We start from the raw sequence: 16,651 nt of genomic DNA, 5'->3' as shown, positions 1-16,651 counted from the left end.
AAGATTGAAAAGATTGATATTTAATTTCCTTTCTGATGGCTTCTATTTTCTCTGTTAACTTGGCAGGAAAGTTTTTCTACTCAGGGGAAGGCAGATGGTATGAGATTATAGTTTAGAAGAAGGAGAAAGTTTAAAGTTTAACAGAGAATGAAAGAAAAAGGGGCCAGTGAAATATGGAGAATCTAGTTGAAGCTGGTAACTCTCCACTTTATAAATTTTAATTTATTAATTAATTTTAAATTAAAAAGTGATTTATGATTACACTGTATTTTCTAAAAATTAGCATGTTACAGATAAAGTTAAAGTCCCTTTTTACCATCACCTTGAATCCCAACCTTCCACCCTCTCTAAAATTGAATTTCCTTTCAGATCTTTTTTAATGCTTTCACATACATATACATTTTCCCTTAGAAAATATGTCTTTCTGGTTGGTGTGGGTTTTCTTTTTTTTCCTTTTTTTTTTTAACTTAATTGACAGCATAGTTTTGTTTTATTTTGCTGCTTCCTTCTTTTTACTAGTTTCTTTTTAAAATTCTATATATGTTGTTCTATATAGATCCAGTTCATTTCCTTTTAACAGCTGTTTTATCATATGATATATATGGCATACAGTTTGTTTCTTTTTGTTGTTGTTCTTATGACCAATGTTTCCATGAATATTCTTATACACTTAAGAGCAAAAATTTTAATGGCATCAATCTATCTCTGTGTGATTTTTCTTCAAAATCATTAGCTAGCTTGGGATTAGCAGAGGAGAGAGTTGATAGTTGGAGTCAGTAAAGGATTGTTTTTCCAGGCCGTGGAATAGATGTCATCAGTGCAGAGAAGGTGATGATATTGTCAAGAAAAAGGTTCAAGGGCATTCCCTGGCAGTCCAGTGGTTAGGACTCGGTGCTTTCACTGCCAGGGGTCTGGGTTCAATCCCTGGTTGGGGAACTAAGATCCTGCAAGCCGTGTGGCACAGCCAAAAAAAAAAAAAAAAAAAAAGAAATGTGGGGGCTTCCCTGGTGGCACAGTGGTTGAGAATCTGCCTGCCAATGCAGGGAACACGGGTTCAAGCCCTGGTCTGGGAAGATCCCACATGCCGCGGAGCAACTAGGCCCGTGAGCCACAACTACTGAGCCTGCGCGTCTGGAGCCTGTGCTCTGCAACAAGAGAGGCCACGATAGTGAGAGGCCCGCGCAACGCGATGAAGAGTGGCCCCTGCTTGCCGCAACTGGAGAAAGCCCTCGCACAGAAACAAAGACCCAACACAGCCAAAAATAAATAAATAAAAATAAAGAATTATTTAAAAACCAAACAAAAAAAAAAAACTGCAACCAAAAAATTTACCTTGAATATGTGTATACTTTAAAAAAAAAAAAAAAGAAATGTGAATGAAATGAGAGAGTGACCCATGTAAATATCTTGGAAAAGAGCATGCTGGGCAGAGAGAACACAAGTGCAAAGGTCCCAACATGAGAGAATGCTTGGTGATTTCCAAGGAAGAGAAAGGAGGTTATCATGGCCTGGAGCCAAATGAATAAGGAAGAGTATGGTAAGAGATGAGGTTGACAAGGTGGCCCTAGAGGCCAGATCATGGGGGAGCTTGTTGGCCATGGTAAAGACTTTGGATCCTATTCTAAGTATGTGCTACTGTAGCTGTAGAAAATCACTAGAAGGAAACACAAGAAACTGGTAATAGTGGTTATGGCGGTTGATTCTGAAGAAGAGGGCTGGGAGACTAGGAGTTTAAGTCTGGAAAGGAGACATATTTTTTTCACTATATATCCTTTTGCGCTGTTTGGAGTTTGTACCGTATCTATATAATTACCTTTAAAATTGAAAGAAAAGGGAATTCCCTGGTAGTCTAATGGTTAGGGCTCTGAGCTTCCACTGCCAGGGGCCCGGGTTTGATCCCTGGTCAGTGAACTAAGATCTTGCAAGCAGCACAGTGTGGCTGAAAAAATAATAATAATAAAATAAAGTAAAATTGAAAGAAAAATATCCATATCATTCTCAAAACCTTATTCTGAAAAAAAAAATTTACTCATTGGTTTTATGGAAAATACAAAGAAGTAGAACTTGGTCCCTGCCCTCATGCATATTACAGTTGTGGAGGTATAGTACATATTCACAAAAATTTTAAAAGACAATGCAAAAGAATGAAATTGGACTCCTATTTCACACCATATGGACAATTAACTCAAAATGGATCATAGATCCAAATATAAGAGCTAAACTATAAAGCTTTTAGAAGAAAACATAAGAGTAAATCTTTGTGACCTTGTTTCAGGCAAAGCCTTCTTAGATAAAACATCCAAAGTACAAATAACAAAAGAAAAAAACAGATAAATTGGACTACATAAAAATTTAAACTTTTATGTTGCAAAAGATACCATCAAGAAAGTGAAAAGGTATAGAATGGGAGAAAATATTTGTAAATCACATATCTGATAAGGGACTTGTATCCAGAATATCCAAAGAAGTCTACAACTCAGTAATAAAAAAATAAACACCCAGTCAAAAATGGGCAAAGGATTTGAATAGACATCTCTCCAAAGAAGATGTACAAATGGTCAAGAAGCTAATGAAAAGATGATCAACATTATTAGTCATTAGGGAAACACACACACACACACACATACACACAATGAGATACCACTTCACATGCCCACTAGATGGCTATAATCAAGCAGACATGCAATACAAAGTGCTGACAAGGATGTGGAAAAACTGGATCCCTCATACATTGATGTATGTATGATGTTTGGAAAACAGTCGGTTGTTCCTAAAAATGATAAACATAGAGTTACCATATGGCCCAGTGATTCCATTCCTAGGTATATATTTAAGAGAAATTAAAACATATGCCCACACAAAAATTTGTATATGGTTGTTCATCACAACATTATTCATAATAGCCAAAAACAACCTAAATATCCTTCAACTGATGAAATGGATAAATAAAATGTGATATATCCAGAAAATAGATTATTTCTCAGCAATAACAAGGAATGAACTACTGATACACTACAGTATGTCTGACCCTTGAAAACATTATGCTAAACGAAAGAAGTCAATCGCAAAAGGCTACATACTATATGAGTATGATTCCATTTCTATGAAGAGTCCAGCCGCCCATTCCCATGGCCAGTTCCTGAACCTCATCACCAGAATTGTTTTAATTACTTTAATTTATGCCATTCTGGGTTCTCACCGTCCTTTTTTTTTTTTTTTTTTTTTTTTTTTTTGGCCACACCATGCGGCTTGCAGGATCTTAGTTCCCCGACCAGGGATCGAACCTGTGCCCCGTGCAGTGGAAGCATGGAGCCCTAACCACTGGACAGCCAGAGAGTTCCCTCAACATCCTACTCTTTAAGTGTCCATTCATTCCTAGTACACTTGTCATTTCTACCCCATTGAGACCTCCAGGCTTTTTATCTCTTCTCTTTACACAGTAGTCTGTCAACCCTCTCATCTCTCTCCTTCTATCTAGCTCAGATCATACAGTCTGTCACTTTAATTGCTTATCTCTTGCAATATAACTCCCTTGCTCAAATGTCTTTCTATCCCGGCCCCCCACCTGGAGAGACACCATGCCTGCATCTAGGTTATTGAGTACTATCGGAGAAAATAATGCAAGGAACATATTGGTACCATCAAATATGGATACCAACCTTTATTACGCTCAACTCTGCCCCCCTTCTCCAAAACTACTGTTTATAACTGTATTAGATTCCTAAGACTTCCATAACAACAACAACAACAAAAAATAAGCCAGGTGGCGTAAAACAATCGAAATGTATTGTCTCACAGTTCTGGAGATAAGTCCAAAATCAAGGTGTTGACAAGGATCACGCTCTATCTGAAGGCTCTAGGGGAGGAGGATCTTTCCTTGTCTCTTCCTAGCTTCTGGTCTTTGCCAGGAATCCTTGCTGTTTCTTGGTTTTTTTAACTCCAACCTCTGCCTCTGTCATCACATGTACTTCTCCTTTTGTGCCTATCTCTGTGTCTCTTCTCATCTTATAAGGACTCCACTCATACTGGATTAGAGCCCACCCTGATGACCTTATCTTAACTTGATTACATCTGTGAAGATCCTTTTTCCAGATAAGGTTATATTCATAGGTTAGGGGCAGGGGGGTTGGACTTTAACATATTTTTTTGAGGGACACAATTCAACCCATAACAGGAACCTGTTCCACGTTCCTTGACTCTGACCCCTTCTTACTGTCTCTGAACAGATAGCCTCACCTCCTGCTTCACAGAGAAGAAGAAATTAGAAGCCATCAGAAGGAAACTCAACTTCCCACCACCAAACTAACAAACCTGCTTGTATAGCGTGCATGTATCCTTTCTTCTTTATATCATTTCAATGGAAGAATTGCCGTTTTTCTTAGTTAAAGCTAATCTTGTAAGAGTTCTTCAAACTTGACGTGTCCAAAACTGACCTCATCATCTTCCTCTCAAAATCTGTCCTCCTTCTGTGTTCTCTCTTTTCATTGTTGTTGAATGACACACCGTCCGCCCAGTTGCTCAAGCAAAAAACCACAGGATTCACCCTTGACTCTGCTTCTCCCTTATTCTCTCCATCCCAACACTCCCCAAGTCCTGCTAAGAGAGCAGAACCACAGTTTCTTTGGGTTTGTACAGTACATGTCTATTAATAAAGCCCACACTTGTATTTGCACTTAGGCACCCACATTATATTCAGTTGATTCTACTGAGTTCACAGCTACCTACAACACTATCTCTTTCCCATCTGAAGTTGTGAAATCACACTTCATATCTTGTACTTGTATGGTTGGTTTCATGCATTCTGATGACTTTCCCCCCTGTTTTATTTCATTTCCTTTGTTCAGTCTATTATCTTACCATCTTAGCATCCTTTGGGATCTTTATTTTCTCTTTCATTCATGCATGGAACTTGAAGGCATGATCATTGCAAGATAAGAGACTTCATGTGAAGTGCTAAGCACAGTACCTGGTACATAATAAGCCCTTAATAAACATTGTAGCTTTTATTATCACCCCAACATTCGGAACAGTATTGGGCCATAGAAGACCCTCAATAAATATTTACTGGTAAATAAATGAATAGATGGATCAAAGATGGATGGAATGAATGAATATCCTCTTTCCTGCATCCCAGGTCCATTAAATTTGATATTATTATCCCTCTTTTACAGTTAGAGAAACTAGAGAGGTTAAATAACTTGCTCAAAGTCACTCAGCTGGAAAGTGGTGGAACTAGAACTGGAACCCAGATCTGCTTGACTCCTAAGCGTATATGACTATTCTGCTTGACTCTGCTTCCTCACATTATATTCCGATCAAAAGAACTAATTGTGAAGTCAGAGGCTTCCCAAGGTTGTGTGTTCCAAGTCCTAGAAAAGCTGATTCTCCAGCTTGTGGCCCTGGGACACGGGGATGTGGAAGAGGCCAAGAGGTGGCATCAGAGCTTTGGGGGCCTCACTTCTTTCCTCTGCTATGGGCCTCCCATTTTCCCTGCCCTAAACTCTATGCTTAGCTATCTCTCCCTAGGAACTAACAATATTCTGTGTCCCCAAGGAGATACTTTAAGACCAGGGCGCCAAGCCCCGGGAAGATAATTCTACTACTTGCCAAGACTGGGGTCAGTGGAATTGGGGGTCCAGAAAAGTGGCAAGAGTGGTACAAAGAATACAGAGACCTGCAGGAGAACTGCAGTTACCTCTCTGGATTGTTAGCTTCTCATCTGTAAAAACAGGGGAGCAGAGGGTAATATTCCTTGCCCTGCGTGCTTTACAAGACTGTTTGAGGCACAATAATGATAACAGCTAACATTTGTTGAGTGCCACCTCTGTGCAAGCTACTGTGCTGAGTGTCTTTCATAACCTCACAGTTAGCCTTATGAAATAGGTACATCGTTTACCCTTCCCCCTCCCCTTTTTTTTCACAAATGAGGAAATCAAGGTTCATGGAATTAGGCGACTTGCCCAAGGCCTCTAACTCTAAGTGACAAATCTTGAAATTTGAAACTGGGCTGCCTTTTGAGCCCAGCAGAGCTGTGAGATCACAGCTGAGAGAGTGTTTGTGAACTCTAAAGAACGATATAAGCCTTGAACCCTTTGGCGCGAGAATGCCCTGTACAAGTATGCAGCCTGTTATGATTGGGACTGGAGGTGGGTGCCTGGTGGGGATAATTTTCCAAGGAGGCAGTTGAACAGATCAGATGGTTAGGATGGAAGGGCTGTTCCCACCCACAATGATCTGATTGGCTCCCCATAGTCTGGGTGGGAAATGGGGGCAGGTACAGAGTCTGAGTGGTTCTCTTGCGAAAGAGTGTTCTAGGACAGGTGGAGGGGGGAGAGGAAGCTCCTAGGATATCAAGCTGGAGCCACAACATTCAATTCAATGCCTGGGCCTCAGCAGGAAGAGCACCGTGGCTGAGAGTCCTTGAAGCTCTCTGATAGGGATAAGGCAGGGAGAGCTCCAATCTGTCAGACTTTCCAAGAAACTAGGGACGTACAGCCCAGGAAATCAGTGCGTGTAGGAGCCCGCCCCACCTGTGACCCCTTGGTCCCCTGCCTCTCTGCCCCTGGGTCTCCAGCCACCCTGTTTCTACACTGCTCTCCGTGTGTCCACAGCCCACTGCTTGGCCTCCCCGGGGCACCTCCCTTCCAGGCTCACTCTCCTCTCACATACACCAGAACTCTGTCTGCCTTGCAGCTCCTTTGTTTACTTCCAGAGCTTGTGGGCCTGCCCCCAGCCAAACACAACGAAACTCGGCCAGGGAGGGCTAGGCTCCAGGCTCAGGCTGGCCCCTCAGGGACAGGGAATGGCCTCCAAGCCAGGGAGGTAGCTCGAAGGTATGCTGCCCCCCACCCTGGGCTCTTGCTTCAGGTCCTGACAACCCAGGTTTCAGGCCTAGAGGGAAGAAACACAGGATCTGCCCACAGCTGGGCAAGAATCCTTACTGTTGAAACAGCTTTGGCTAGGAGCCCTGGGAATCGAAGACCCAGATGTAGAGCAATGGGGGAAATTTTGAGGCCCCCTGGGTGGGAAGCTGAGGCCTAGGCTCTCTTCTGCTGGTCCTCCCTTTCTTCAGCCAGGCAGAACCTGGTCCTGAGCCCTTGGAACAAGGACTCAGGTGCCCAAATTTCCCTACCAGAAGGCTGTATTCCCCTCCCAAGAGTTCATGCCTCGCTCTTCCCCATAAGTTCTAGTGGAAAAGGGAAGTGGGCATTTAGTCTGGGCCAAGCCCCAAGCAGGAATGTGTCTGACATTGGTCCGTCTAAGGTCAGTAAGGTCAGTGGGGAGGTTACTAATGTATAATGTATAATTATGTATTTATATACGGTATACTATAAAGGGGAGGAGCTCCAGTTGTTTCTAGAGCTGGGGTGAAGGGGTGGAATGTGTGCCGAACTGGAGGGTAGCAGGTAAGATGAGATCACAGGTAAGATCATGTGAGGAACTGTGGTCAGTGGCAGAAAAGAGATGCCCCAATAGGGGAAGAGGAGATCATGGCAGCCCACGTTCCCCAGTGAGAGGTGGAGGGCCCTTTAAATGGTGACCAGTTGATTCTGTGCGTATGATATGGGGATGAGAGGGGACAGAGCAGACACTGGTGAATGAAGTGGGGATGACTTTAGAGGAAATGAAATCCCCAATTTCCCTCCCATTTAAGGGATCCATTTTGGAGACAACAAGCTTGACTAAGGAATGTCAAAAAGGAAACCTAACTCTGTTGCTAGGCCTCAGTGGAATAGATGGAGCTCTGGAAGAAAACCAGGAATGGGATTAGAGGTAGCACTGGCCCTGCTCAGCCTGTGCTCTCTGTCCCATTCTGCTTCAGGCAGCCCGCCTCCCCTCTCTGGGTCGGTCTTTCTTTGAAGGGTCACTGGGTCCCCTGGGGTAAATAAGAAATCTGCCACAGTTTTAGGCATGGTTTTGTTTTTTATCTCATCAATGTACATTTTAATCTAACAGTCTAAGAGCCTCACACTCCTCACCCCTGCCCAAACCCACTCCCCCTCTTTCCCACCCCTGCCCAATCAGCATCCATCTGCCCCGGGGGCAGAAAGTCACCAAGCACAATGGTGATTCAAGGAGGAGGTGGCACCTGTGCCTCTCCCAAGGAGAGCCCTCCCTGGAGAGTCCAGAGGTCGAGAAGGTCCAGGTAAGGAGAGGTGGCGGGCTGAGTCTCAATGGAAAACAAGGCCTCCTGGGTCTCAGTTCCATTCAGAGTCTGTCTCCCTGGGCCTGTCCCTGCCAGTCAGAGCAGCAGAAGGGCAGAAATCCTCAGACAGGGGGACTTGTGGATAGAAAGAGACCTTCAGCCCAATTCCCACTCTGAGAGCGAACAAGGCTGTTCAAATCCCCTTTCACGCAGGCTGTGTAGATGCTCCTGGCTGTAGCTTCCCGACCCCTCTGTGATTCCAGGAGTGTGTGGAGGGGCTCTTGTGACCAGCATCCTGGGATGTACCACCCAGGAAGACAGAGGCCAGTGCTGCTACCTGCAGCCACAAGACTCCACGACCATGTCCTCGTACTGCTTATAGACCACGTTGTTGGCGGAGTCAATGAAGAGGATGCTGATGGGACTCAGCCGCGTGGGCACACAGCAGGTGGGTGGTGTGGACTCGGGGTCCATGGAGTTCATCAGGGTCTGGATGACTGCATGGTTCGTGGGTTCCAGGTGGGAGCGCAGGGGGAACTCGCATAGCCCCTCACAGTGGAAGGCCTCGTACTCCAGGGGCGCGATAATCCAGTCGTCCCAGCCCATGTCCTTGAAGTTGACATGCAGCGCCTTCCGACTGCAGCGGGCCTTGGGGTTCTTGCTGGGCCGCTTGCCCTGACGCGTGGCCAGTGGGGCCCGCCTCTTTCGCCGCTGGCTGAACAGGTACTCGTACACGGTCTTATCATCTTGGCCAGAGCGGGCCTTAATCTCATTAAAGAACAGGTCCCGCTTCTTGGTGCGGCCAAACACCAGGAACAGGGCCTTCTCATGGACCTGCCGGGAAGCCCGGTCAAAGCCCAGGCCACGGAGGTCCACGGCCCGGCCCCGTTCCCAGGCCTCCAGCTCCAGGCACAGCTGGGCCGAGTTCTTAAAGTTTCGGAAGAGCTTCCAGATGTCAAACACCTCCCAGCCAGATCCATCCAGGCCTGGCACGGAACGCACATCCAGCAAGGCTGCCGGCTGTCGGCCGCTGGGGCAGCTGGACAGCTTCAGCTGGGCAGCTCGCCCACTGCCAGGGGCCACTGGCTTAGCTGTGTCCGAGGGCTTCTTCCGCAAGATCCGCAGCTCGGCCCCTAGTAGCCCATCCTTCTCCAGGGCGCTAATGTCAAACACGTACCTCTGCTTCCTGACCGCAGGACCTCGGTCATCTAGAGAGAACACCCATAAGTCATTCCCTGCAACCTCACCAGGGGAGCTGGTCACCTCAAGGCCTCAGGGAAGGACCACAGCTCTTCTTCCCTCGAGAGAACATTATTTAAGCTCTTCCCCACTCTGACAGAGGCCAAGACCCAAATCACTGGGAGCCTTTTTCAAAATAAGGGAGCTTCCTACACAGTCAACCAAGTAGGGTTGTTGATCTGTAGATATGGCTGTAGCTGATTTGAGTGATTCTGGGTGTTTGTGTCAATGAGATGCACAGCAGAGGTCCATCAGCCTTAGAACTGCCTTCTACCTGCCCTTCTCCCATCTGTTATCCAATATGATTTCTCTTTGGTAAGATAGGTGGAACGGGCATTATAATGACCCCTGTTTTTCCAGGGGAGGAACCTGAGGCTCAGAGAAGTTAGTAACTTGCTCATGGTCACCCATCTGGGAAAAAGCAGAGCTGGAACTCCAGCCTAGAACTTTTTACACCGGATCCTGAGCTGCTTCTACTATACCATGCCTTAAAGAAGATCTTAGTGTTCTTGTTTTACGGATGAGGGACAGAGACGGGGAGTGACTTGCCTAAAGTCACACAGCAAGTTAACAAAAAAGCCGGTCTATAATCCAATTTTCCTGGCTTCCCAGTCTAATGATTTTGTTGTGTATGTTTCTTACCCTGCTGGGTACGTGAATGTGTGTGTGTGTGAATGACAGTTGGTGTGTGTGTGTATGTATGATTCGGTTCACATGTGAGCATGAAAAGTAATGCATATGTGAGTGACATATTATATGTACGTATGATTGGGCTTGTGTGAATATTTGAAGGATATGTATGTATATGTGTCTGTATATATGTAAGAAGATTCCTTGTATATATGTAAGGTGTGTGTGCACGTGTGTACGTGTGTGTGTGATTCAGCATGTACGTATAAATATAAGGCTGTGTGTGTGTGTATAAGAAGCTCAGTAGTATGTCCGAATCAGCACGCCCTCCTTCCTAAATACCAATTTGCCATTGGGAAACATTCATAATATCGCTCTAGAAGGTGACTAATTAGGCCTTTAAACTCCCCATCTCCCCCCTCCAAGCTCCCTTAGAGCTGGGGGGCACAGGGACTTATTTTATGATTCCCCAAGGGGTCACAGCTTGCTCTGGCTGGGCAGGCAGCCAGGCCACCTCCCCCAACCTCAGCCAGACCTGCTGCCTCTGCGCCTCCCCCCGCCCTCTGTCGTTCCCCCACTGGCCAGCTCTAATGAGGAACCTCTTCCTCTCTCTGACCCTTCCCCCACCCTGCCAGCCAAAGTCCCAAGACTCCCAGAACCAGAACGTATGAGCTGCCAGCAACTCTAGCAATCAGGTCCACCTCCCTCTTCACACTTATGGAGAAACTGAGGCCCTAAGAGGGGAAGGGACTTGCTGAGATCACACAGCAAGTTGAGAGGAAAAGCCAAGACAGAGATGTGGGTGGGCAGAGGGAGAAGTGAGGGGAGCAGATCATCTCCTGGGTTCATGATAAAAATGATGTGTGTTTAGGACAGGACAAAAAGTTTTCATATTTGAAAGGCTCTCAGAAATCACCCAATCTAACCTCCATAGGGTTGTACTGATGGGGAAACTGAGATCCCAAAGGGAGAAGGGGCTTTCCCAAGGTCACACGGTGAGTTAGACCCTAGGTCTGTTGTCCACCCTGCCCCACCTCGTATATCTAGAGGTTGTTCCAGAACTCCAGTATGCTTCATTTACTGTCGTCACCTATCCTGTCCCCTCTGACCCCCAGCCCGAAGGCAAAGTGGGAGAACCATGGGTATCTGAGATTAATTTCTCTCTCTGCCATCTGAGAAAACCTGCAACCCCCTGCAGCCTGGAAAGTCTGGCCAATTCACATAAGCACAAAGCATGGCCTGGTAATCAAGAGTCTTAGAGTCTGGTCCCCAACTCTGCCACCAACAGGCAGGTCTTGTCTCCTTCCCAGGCTTCAGTAACCCCCTCTGCACCTTGCAGGAATGGCACTTGGTGATCCCCAGGTGCCCTCCAGCTCTGACATGCCAGCAGCCTGGGACCTGGAGTGTATGAGGCAAGTCCCAGACACCACCCAGGCCAGATGCACACACCGTCTCCCACCAGTGCAGTGGCGGGGCTCTGAGAGCCCCCTCCATGCATGCAGATGCCCCTCCCTCTGAGCCGTGCCCCTGCCACCCCGCCCCCTCACCTTGCCCTTTGTCAATAAAGCTGGTGATGGTGTTGGCCAGGCCAGCCTCCAACTTCACGCTGCTGTTGCCTCCCTTTCTGTCAGCCTCGGACAGCGTCCTGTACAGCGAGAGCATGTATTCGTGGGGCGTGATGGGGGGCGGGCGGAATGGCTCCTTGGGCTCTCGAGGGGACCCAGGCTCCCTGGCCTTCTTCAGCAGGAAGGGGCTGGGGACAGATCCTGCCTTTGGTGGTGCCTTACCCCCAGGAAGGTGTCCTTTTGGGGTCACAGTCCGCGTTGCAGCCTGCCTTGTCTGGGGAGGGTATCCTGGCTTGGGTTCAGGGCCACCCGATCTGGGGGGCAGCTTTTTGGATTCATCCTTCTTGGGCTGTGTCAGGGCTCCTGTCTGCCCGGTGCCCCCCTTTGCCCTGGCATTGGTGGCCCCCCCACCGTAGCTGTGACCCCCCGGCCTGAAGATGTTCTGGGCCAGAGGGGGCCTCTCCTTGGCTTCTGCTTTGGCCAATCCTGGCCTGGCCCCCTGGGGTCTCTGGCCCAAGTCAGGGGCACCCAACACAGTGCAGATGAATTCCAGGTCCAGCCAAGCCAGGTGCCAAAGCAAGAAAGTGAGGACTTTGGGGAGTCTCATCCTCTGGCCAGCCGCTGAATGACACCAAAGAGAACAGTGGCAGCAGCGGAGGTGCCTCTGGTTTGGCAGGAAAAACCATGAAAAGAGTGGACCCTCAAAAGCAGCGGCAGCAGCAGTAGCAGCAGAAGGAAAGGCTTTCTCCTCAGTCTGAGGCTCTTGAAGTCTGCCGGGTGTGTGTTTGTATCCAGTCCCATAGTGGAAATGCTCTCGTATCCAGACGTGCACCGTCTCCAGTCAGCAGCTGAAAATAACTCGTTCTTGAAAGGAGAAAGCCGACCGCCCCCTTTCTCCTGCACAACTGACTGAGGGCTTGAAGGAGACTTGTATAAGGCTGAGGGATTTTTCCAAGAAGGAAGAATGGCGTAATGCTGCCTGTGTGCTCCAGTTCTTTTTTTTTTTTTTTTTAAGTTTTGAATCCTTTCCAGTGAAAATACTTACACACACACACACACACACACACACACACACACACACACACACACACGCCTGCAGGTGCTCAGAAAAATCTTTTACAAACCTGAACTCAGGAATTGGAAACGGAATTCCAACCCAAACCAATTTAATTACTCTCTGATGTCATGCTGTCTAAACTCATTTAAGTGCGATATATTTATGTGAAAAAAATCACCGCTGCCCTCTGAGGCCATGGCTCACGGGGGCTCTTGGCACACAGCCCCGAGGGGGGTTTCTAGGCTTGGGGGGGGTTGCCTCTCAGTCCCACGGAGCAGACTCACGGGTCTTTACCTCCACGTCACGGGGCAGCCCACCCCAACCTTCCTGAGGAGAGATGCTGAGGAATGAACTCAAGGATCTTAAGCCCCAGAAGCATGAGGAGTGTGGGTTTTCAGTTAAGTCCTTGGGGTGTTTTTAAAGCAACCTTTGCGTCTAGTCTGGGACCTGATTTTTTGTTGGGGGGTGGGCAGTACAGATGGCAGCATTTACCCACAGTTTCTTTTATTTTATTAAACTTGTGGTGACCCAGAGACAGAAAAATATCAGTACCCACTACACCCCTCCCCACAAATGCCGTTGACTGAACTCAGATTGTTACCTCAGGCTTTAGGGGCGCTGCCGCCCTGAGCCCACTCCTTAGATGGAGGCAGGTCCAGAGTGTACCTCACTGCCACCCCAGCAAAGACAAACTCAGTTTTGTTGGGAGGGACTGGCTGAGTCCAGAGGGGGCAGCCCCAGCCTGGGGCAGCAGCGGCCCCTGCAGGAGGCTGGAAAAATGATTTCCCACACAGTGCTTTTCTGGTAGTTCTGGAAGAAGTCTCAATTCCAGCTGGACTCATGGGGGAAAACTGTTCTCTTTACCTGGAATACCCTCCTTTCACTCCCAAAACAGGAGGAAGTCCTCCTCATACTGAGAGCTTCAGCTGAAAATTTACCTCCTCCTTCCCTGGTTAAGAATCCGCCTGCCAATCCAGGGGGCACGGGTTAGAGCCCTGGTCCGGGAGGATCCCACATGCCGCGGAGCAACTAAGTCCGTACGCCACAGCTACTGAGCCTGCGCTCTAGAGCCCGCGAGCCACAACTACTGAAGCCCACGCGCCTAGAGCCCGTGCTCTGCAACAAGAGAAGCCACCGCAATGAGAAGCCCGCGCACTGCAACGAAGAGTAGCCCCGCTCGCCGCAACTTGAGAAAGCCCACATGCAGCAACGAAGACCCAAAGCAGCCGAAAAAAAAAAGTTTCACCTCCTCCAGGAAGCCTTCCCAGATCCCCAGACAGAGCCAATTACCCCTTCTTGAACGTTTTGCTACAACACTTGTCACACTGTGAGAGGTATAGCAGCAGTAGAAGCACTCAGGTAGGCTTCCTTCTTAATCCGAGATTCTTTGAGCCTGCCCGATAGAGATCTGTTCGTACTCTAAGTTCACCAGATTGGTTTCCCAGCACAACCTGTCACAGAGTAGAAGCTCAGTAAGCATCTGATGAATGAAAGAAGATGAAACTCACAGCCGGGTGTCCAGGTGCTCGACCAGCCTTTTCATGGTGATACGTCCAGATCCTTGCTGATCTTCAGAGCACAGCTGCATAACTTGGCCATTTCAAGCTTCATCTGGTGCTCCTAGGTCAGAAACCCCAGGAGAGCTCCACCTCCCCATCTCAAAGGATCAATACACCACCAGACACTCTTCAGGGGGAGCTTTAAGGAAGAGCTGAATTCCTTACTATCCCTCCGGTTGCCCAGATTCACAACACTTGGCTTCCCTTTTGACTTGTCCACTTAAGCAGTCATCTCTGGGGTTCCTTCATCCTCTCCATCCCCACCGCCTCACTGTCTCAGTCCTCCTCACGGTCTGTCCTAATATAATTCCCTTATAACTGGCTTCTAGGCCTCCCGGATCTCTCTGTTCCAACCCTCCCTCTCTCTAAAAGCTGCCCATTGAAAAGTGCCAACTCATGTGCCCTCTCCTCCATGAAGCCTTCCCTCATTCACCAGAAAATACACACTCCTGATTTGCCATCACACATTTTCTGTGCCCCTTTCCATTTTGGCAGCTCCAAGATTATCCAGTTCTGCCTCTGCCCCCCTGTCTCAGACACAGTTCATTTCTTCTACTCTGTGTACTTTTTTCATATTTAAAAAATCATAACGTAATTCCTTATAGCAGTAATAATTTATTTACATACCTGTCTCCCCCATGAGATTATGACTAGACGGCACCATATTTATCTTTCAATTATTCCCAGGGCTGGGCACAGGGCCCAGCACATAGCGGGTTCTCAGTGTGTCGTATGGATGAATGAATCTCTAACCGGCCCTTATATACAAAAGCCATCATTTTCTACTTTAAGGTATAGTTACTTGCAGACATGTCGTGCCTTCCCTGCTGGACTCTGAGTTCCTGAAAGGGAGAGATTCTCGCCTTGCCACGAATTAGGTACTTTGTAAGCCTGAGTGAGTGAATAAATGAAGGGATGAATAAATCAAAAAAATCAGGAATTCTCTGGCGGTCCAGTGGTTAGGACTCCACGCTCTCACTGCCAGGGGCCCGGGTTCAATCCCTGGTCAGGGGAACTAAAATCCTGCAAGCCGCGTGGCCAAAATAAACAAACAAACAAATGAACAAAAATAAATCAAACAATCAAGATGTCCTTGAACATGGTTTGATAAAGAGTAAGGACTCTTGGAGACAAACAGGCCTGGTTTTGAGTTCTAGTTCTGCTATATAGTTTAGTATATTATATGATCTTTGGAAGCCTCTAAACCTCTTTGAAACTCTGAACAGGAATCATGACAGTACCTACCTCACAGGGTGTTTGTGGGGATTCAATTAAATAAATTATAAAAAGTGATTAGCCTGGGCTTCCCTGGTGGCACAGTGGTTAAGAATCCGCCTGCCAATGCAGGGGACACGGGTTCGAGTCCTGGTCCGGGAAGATCCCACGTGCCGCGGAGCAACTAAGCCCGTGCGCTGCAACTACTGACCCCGCATGCTACAACTACTGAAGCTTGCACACCCAGAGCCCGTGCTCTGCAACAAGAGAAGCCACCGCAATGAGAAGCCCACACACTGCAGCGAAAAGTAGCCCCCTCTCGCTGCAACTAGAGAAAGCCTACACACAGCAACAAAGACCCCATGCAGCCAAAAATAAATAAATAAAATAAATAAATTCATTAAAAAAAATAAGTGATTAGCCTGGTACCTGGCAAATAATAAGAGTTGCTATTTATTGAGCATATACTGGAGTAAACTAGACTCTGGCCTTTGTATCGCACTGCATTTTTATCTTATTTATCTTCACAAGAACCCTATGATGAAGGTACTCTCAGTACCCTGATTTTGCAGATGAAGAAACTAAAGTTCAGAAAGGTTAAATTACTTTTTAAGCCTAATTCCCGCTCTGACACATTTTATACCAAAGAATCCTAACCTAGCTTCTAGAAACACGAAAAGTGAAAGAGTGGTGGGGGCAATTATGGTATTCTTGGCTTTTAGTCAAGGTCTCATCCAGTGGGCTGGGACTTTGGGAACATGGAGGAGTCTACATGGAGGGCTATTATTTGAGGACCAGAGAACTGCAGAAATGGGGTGGGAGTCGGGGAAGGGGACTCCGGGCTTGCTTAGAAGGCCCTCTCCAGGGAGGAGCCCAGGGGACTGGCCTGGCTCTCACTATAAAGGTGACTAATCACTTCGGTCCCCTCTGGTAATTGCAACCAGATGCTGCCGCTGGCAGCACTTCAGTCCCAACATGTTTAATTACTGGGACGGAGAGTCCCTTGCCCACCCCCCCCCATGTCCCCCTACCTCCCCCTCTCCTGTCAGTAATATTAATGTCAAACTCGAGGTAGAAGATGGGAGTCTTGGGAAGCCACTGGCACGGAAACAACCTTTACAGTCCTTTCTACCGTGTAGAGCCTTTAACTTTTTTACATGTTTCCTTATCCATCTCACAGGCATTCCACAAAACATCCTCTTAAAGTCGGCAGGCCAGAGTATTTTTTATACCCATTTCA

At 47.3% G+C, this 16,651-nt stretch overlaps 1 protein-coding gene across 1 annotated transcript; it reads right to left on the bottom strand.

The window, feature by feature from the left end:
• Positions 1-2,351: 2,351 nt before the first annotated feature.
• GDF5 (growth differentiation factor 5) lies at positions 2,352-16,375 on the bottom strand. Its single transcript, XM_082359495.1, has 2 exons — positions 11,563-16,375; positions 2,352-9,354 (listed from the first exon to the last, which is right to left on the bottom strand). The coding sequence occupies exons 1-2, from the start codon at positions 12,185-12,187 to the stop codon at positions 8,480-8,482; spliced, it is 1,500 nt and encodes a 499-aa protein (XP_082215621.1). The 5' UTR covers positions 12,188-16,375; the 3' UTR covers positions 2,352-8,479.
• Positions 16,376-16,651: the final 276 nt, after the last annotated feature.

The sequence above is a fragment of the Balaenoptera borealis genome (genome assembly GCF_965194805.1).
Source record: "Balaenoptera borealis genome assembly, chromosome: 16".
Taxonomy (NCBI): domain Eukaryota; kingdom Metazoa; phylum Chordata; class Mammalia; order Artiodactyla; family Balaenopteridae; genus Balaenoptera; species Balaenoptera borealis.
This window is presented reverse-complemented; position numbering and strand designations above follow the sequence as displayed.

What these genes read in the sequence shown, in the direction of transcription:
- GDF5 (XM_082359495.1), bottom strand. Translation starts at nt 12,187, where the DNA reads ATGAGACTCCCCAAAGTCCTCACTTTCTTGCTTTGGCACCTGGCTTGG. An exon ending in CTTTATTGACAAAGGGCAAG is followed by an intron (nt 9,355 to 11,562) that starts GTGAGGGGGCGG and finishes TGTTCTCTCTAG; the next exon opens with ATGACCGAGGTCCTGCGGTC.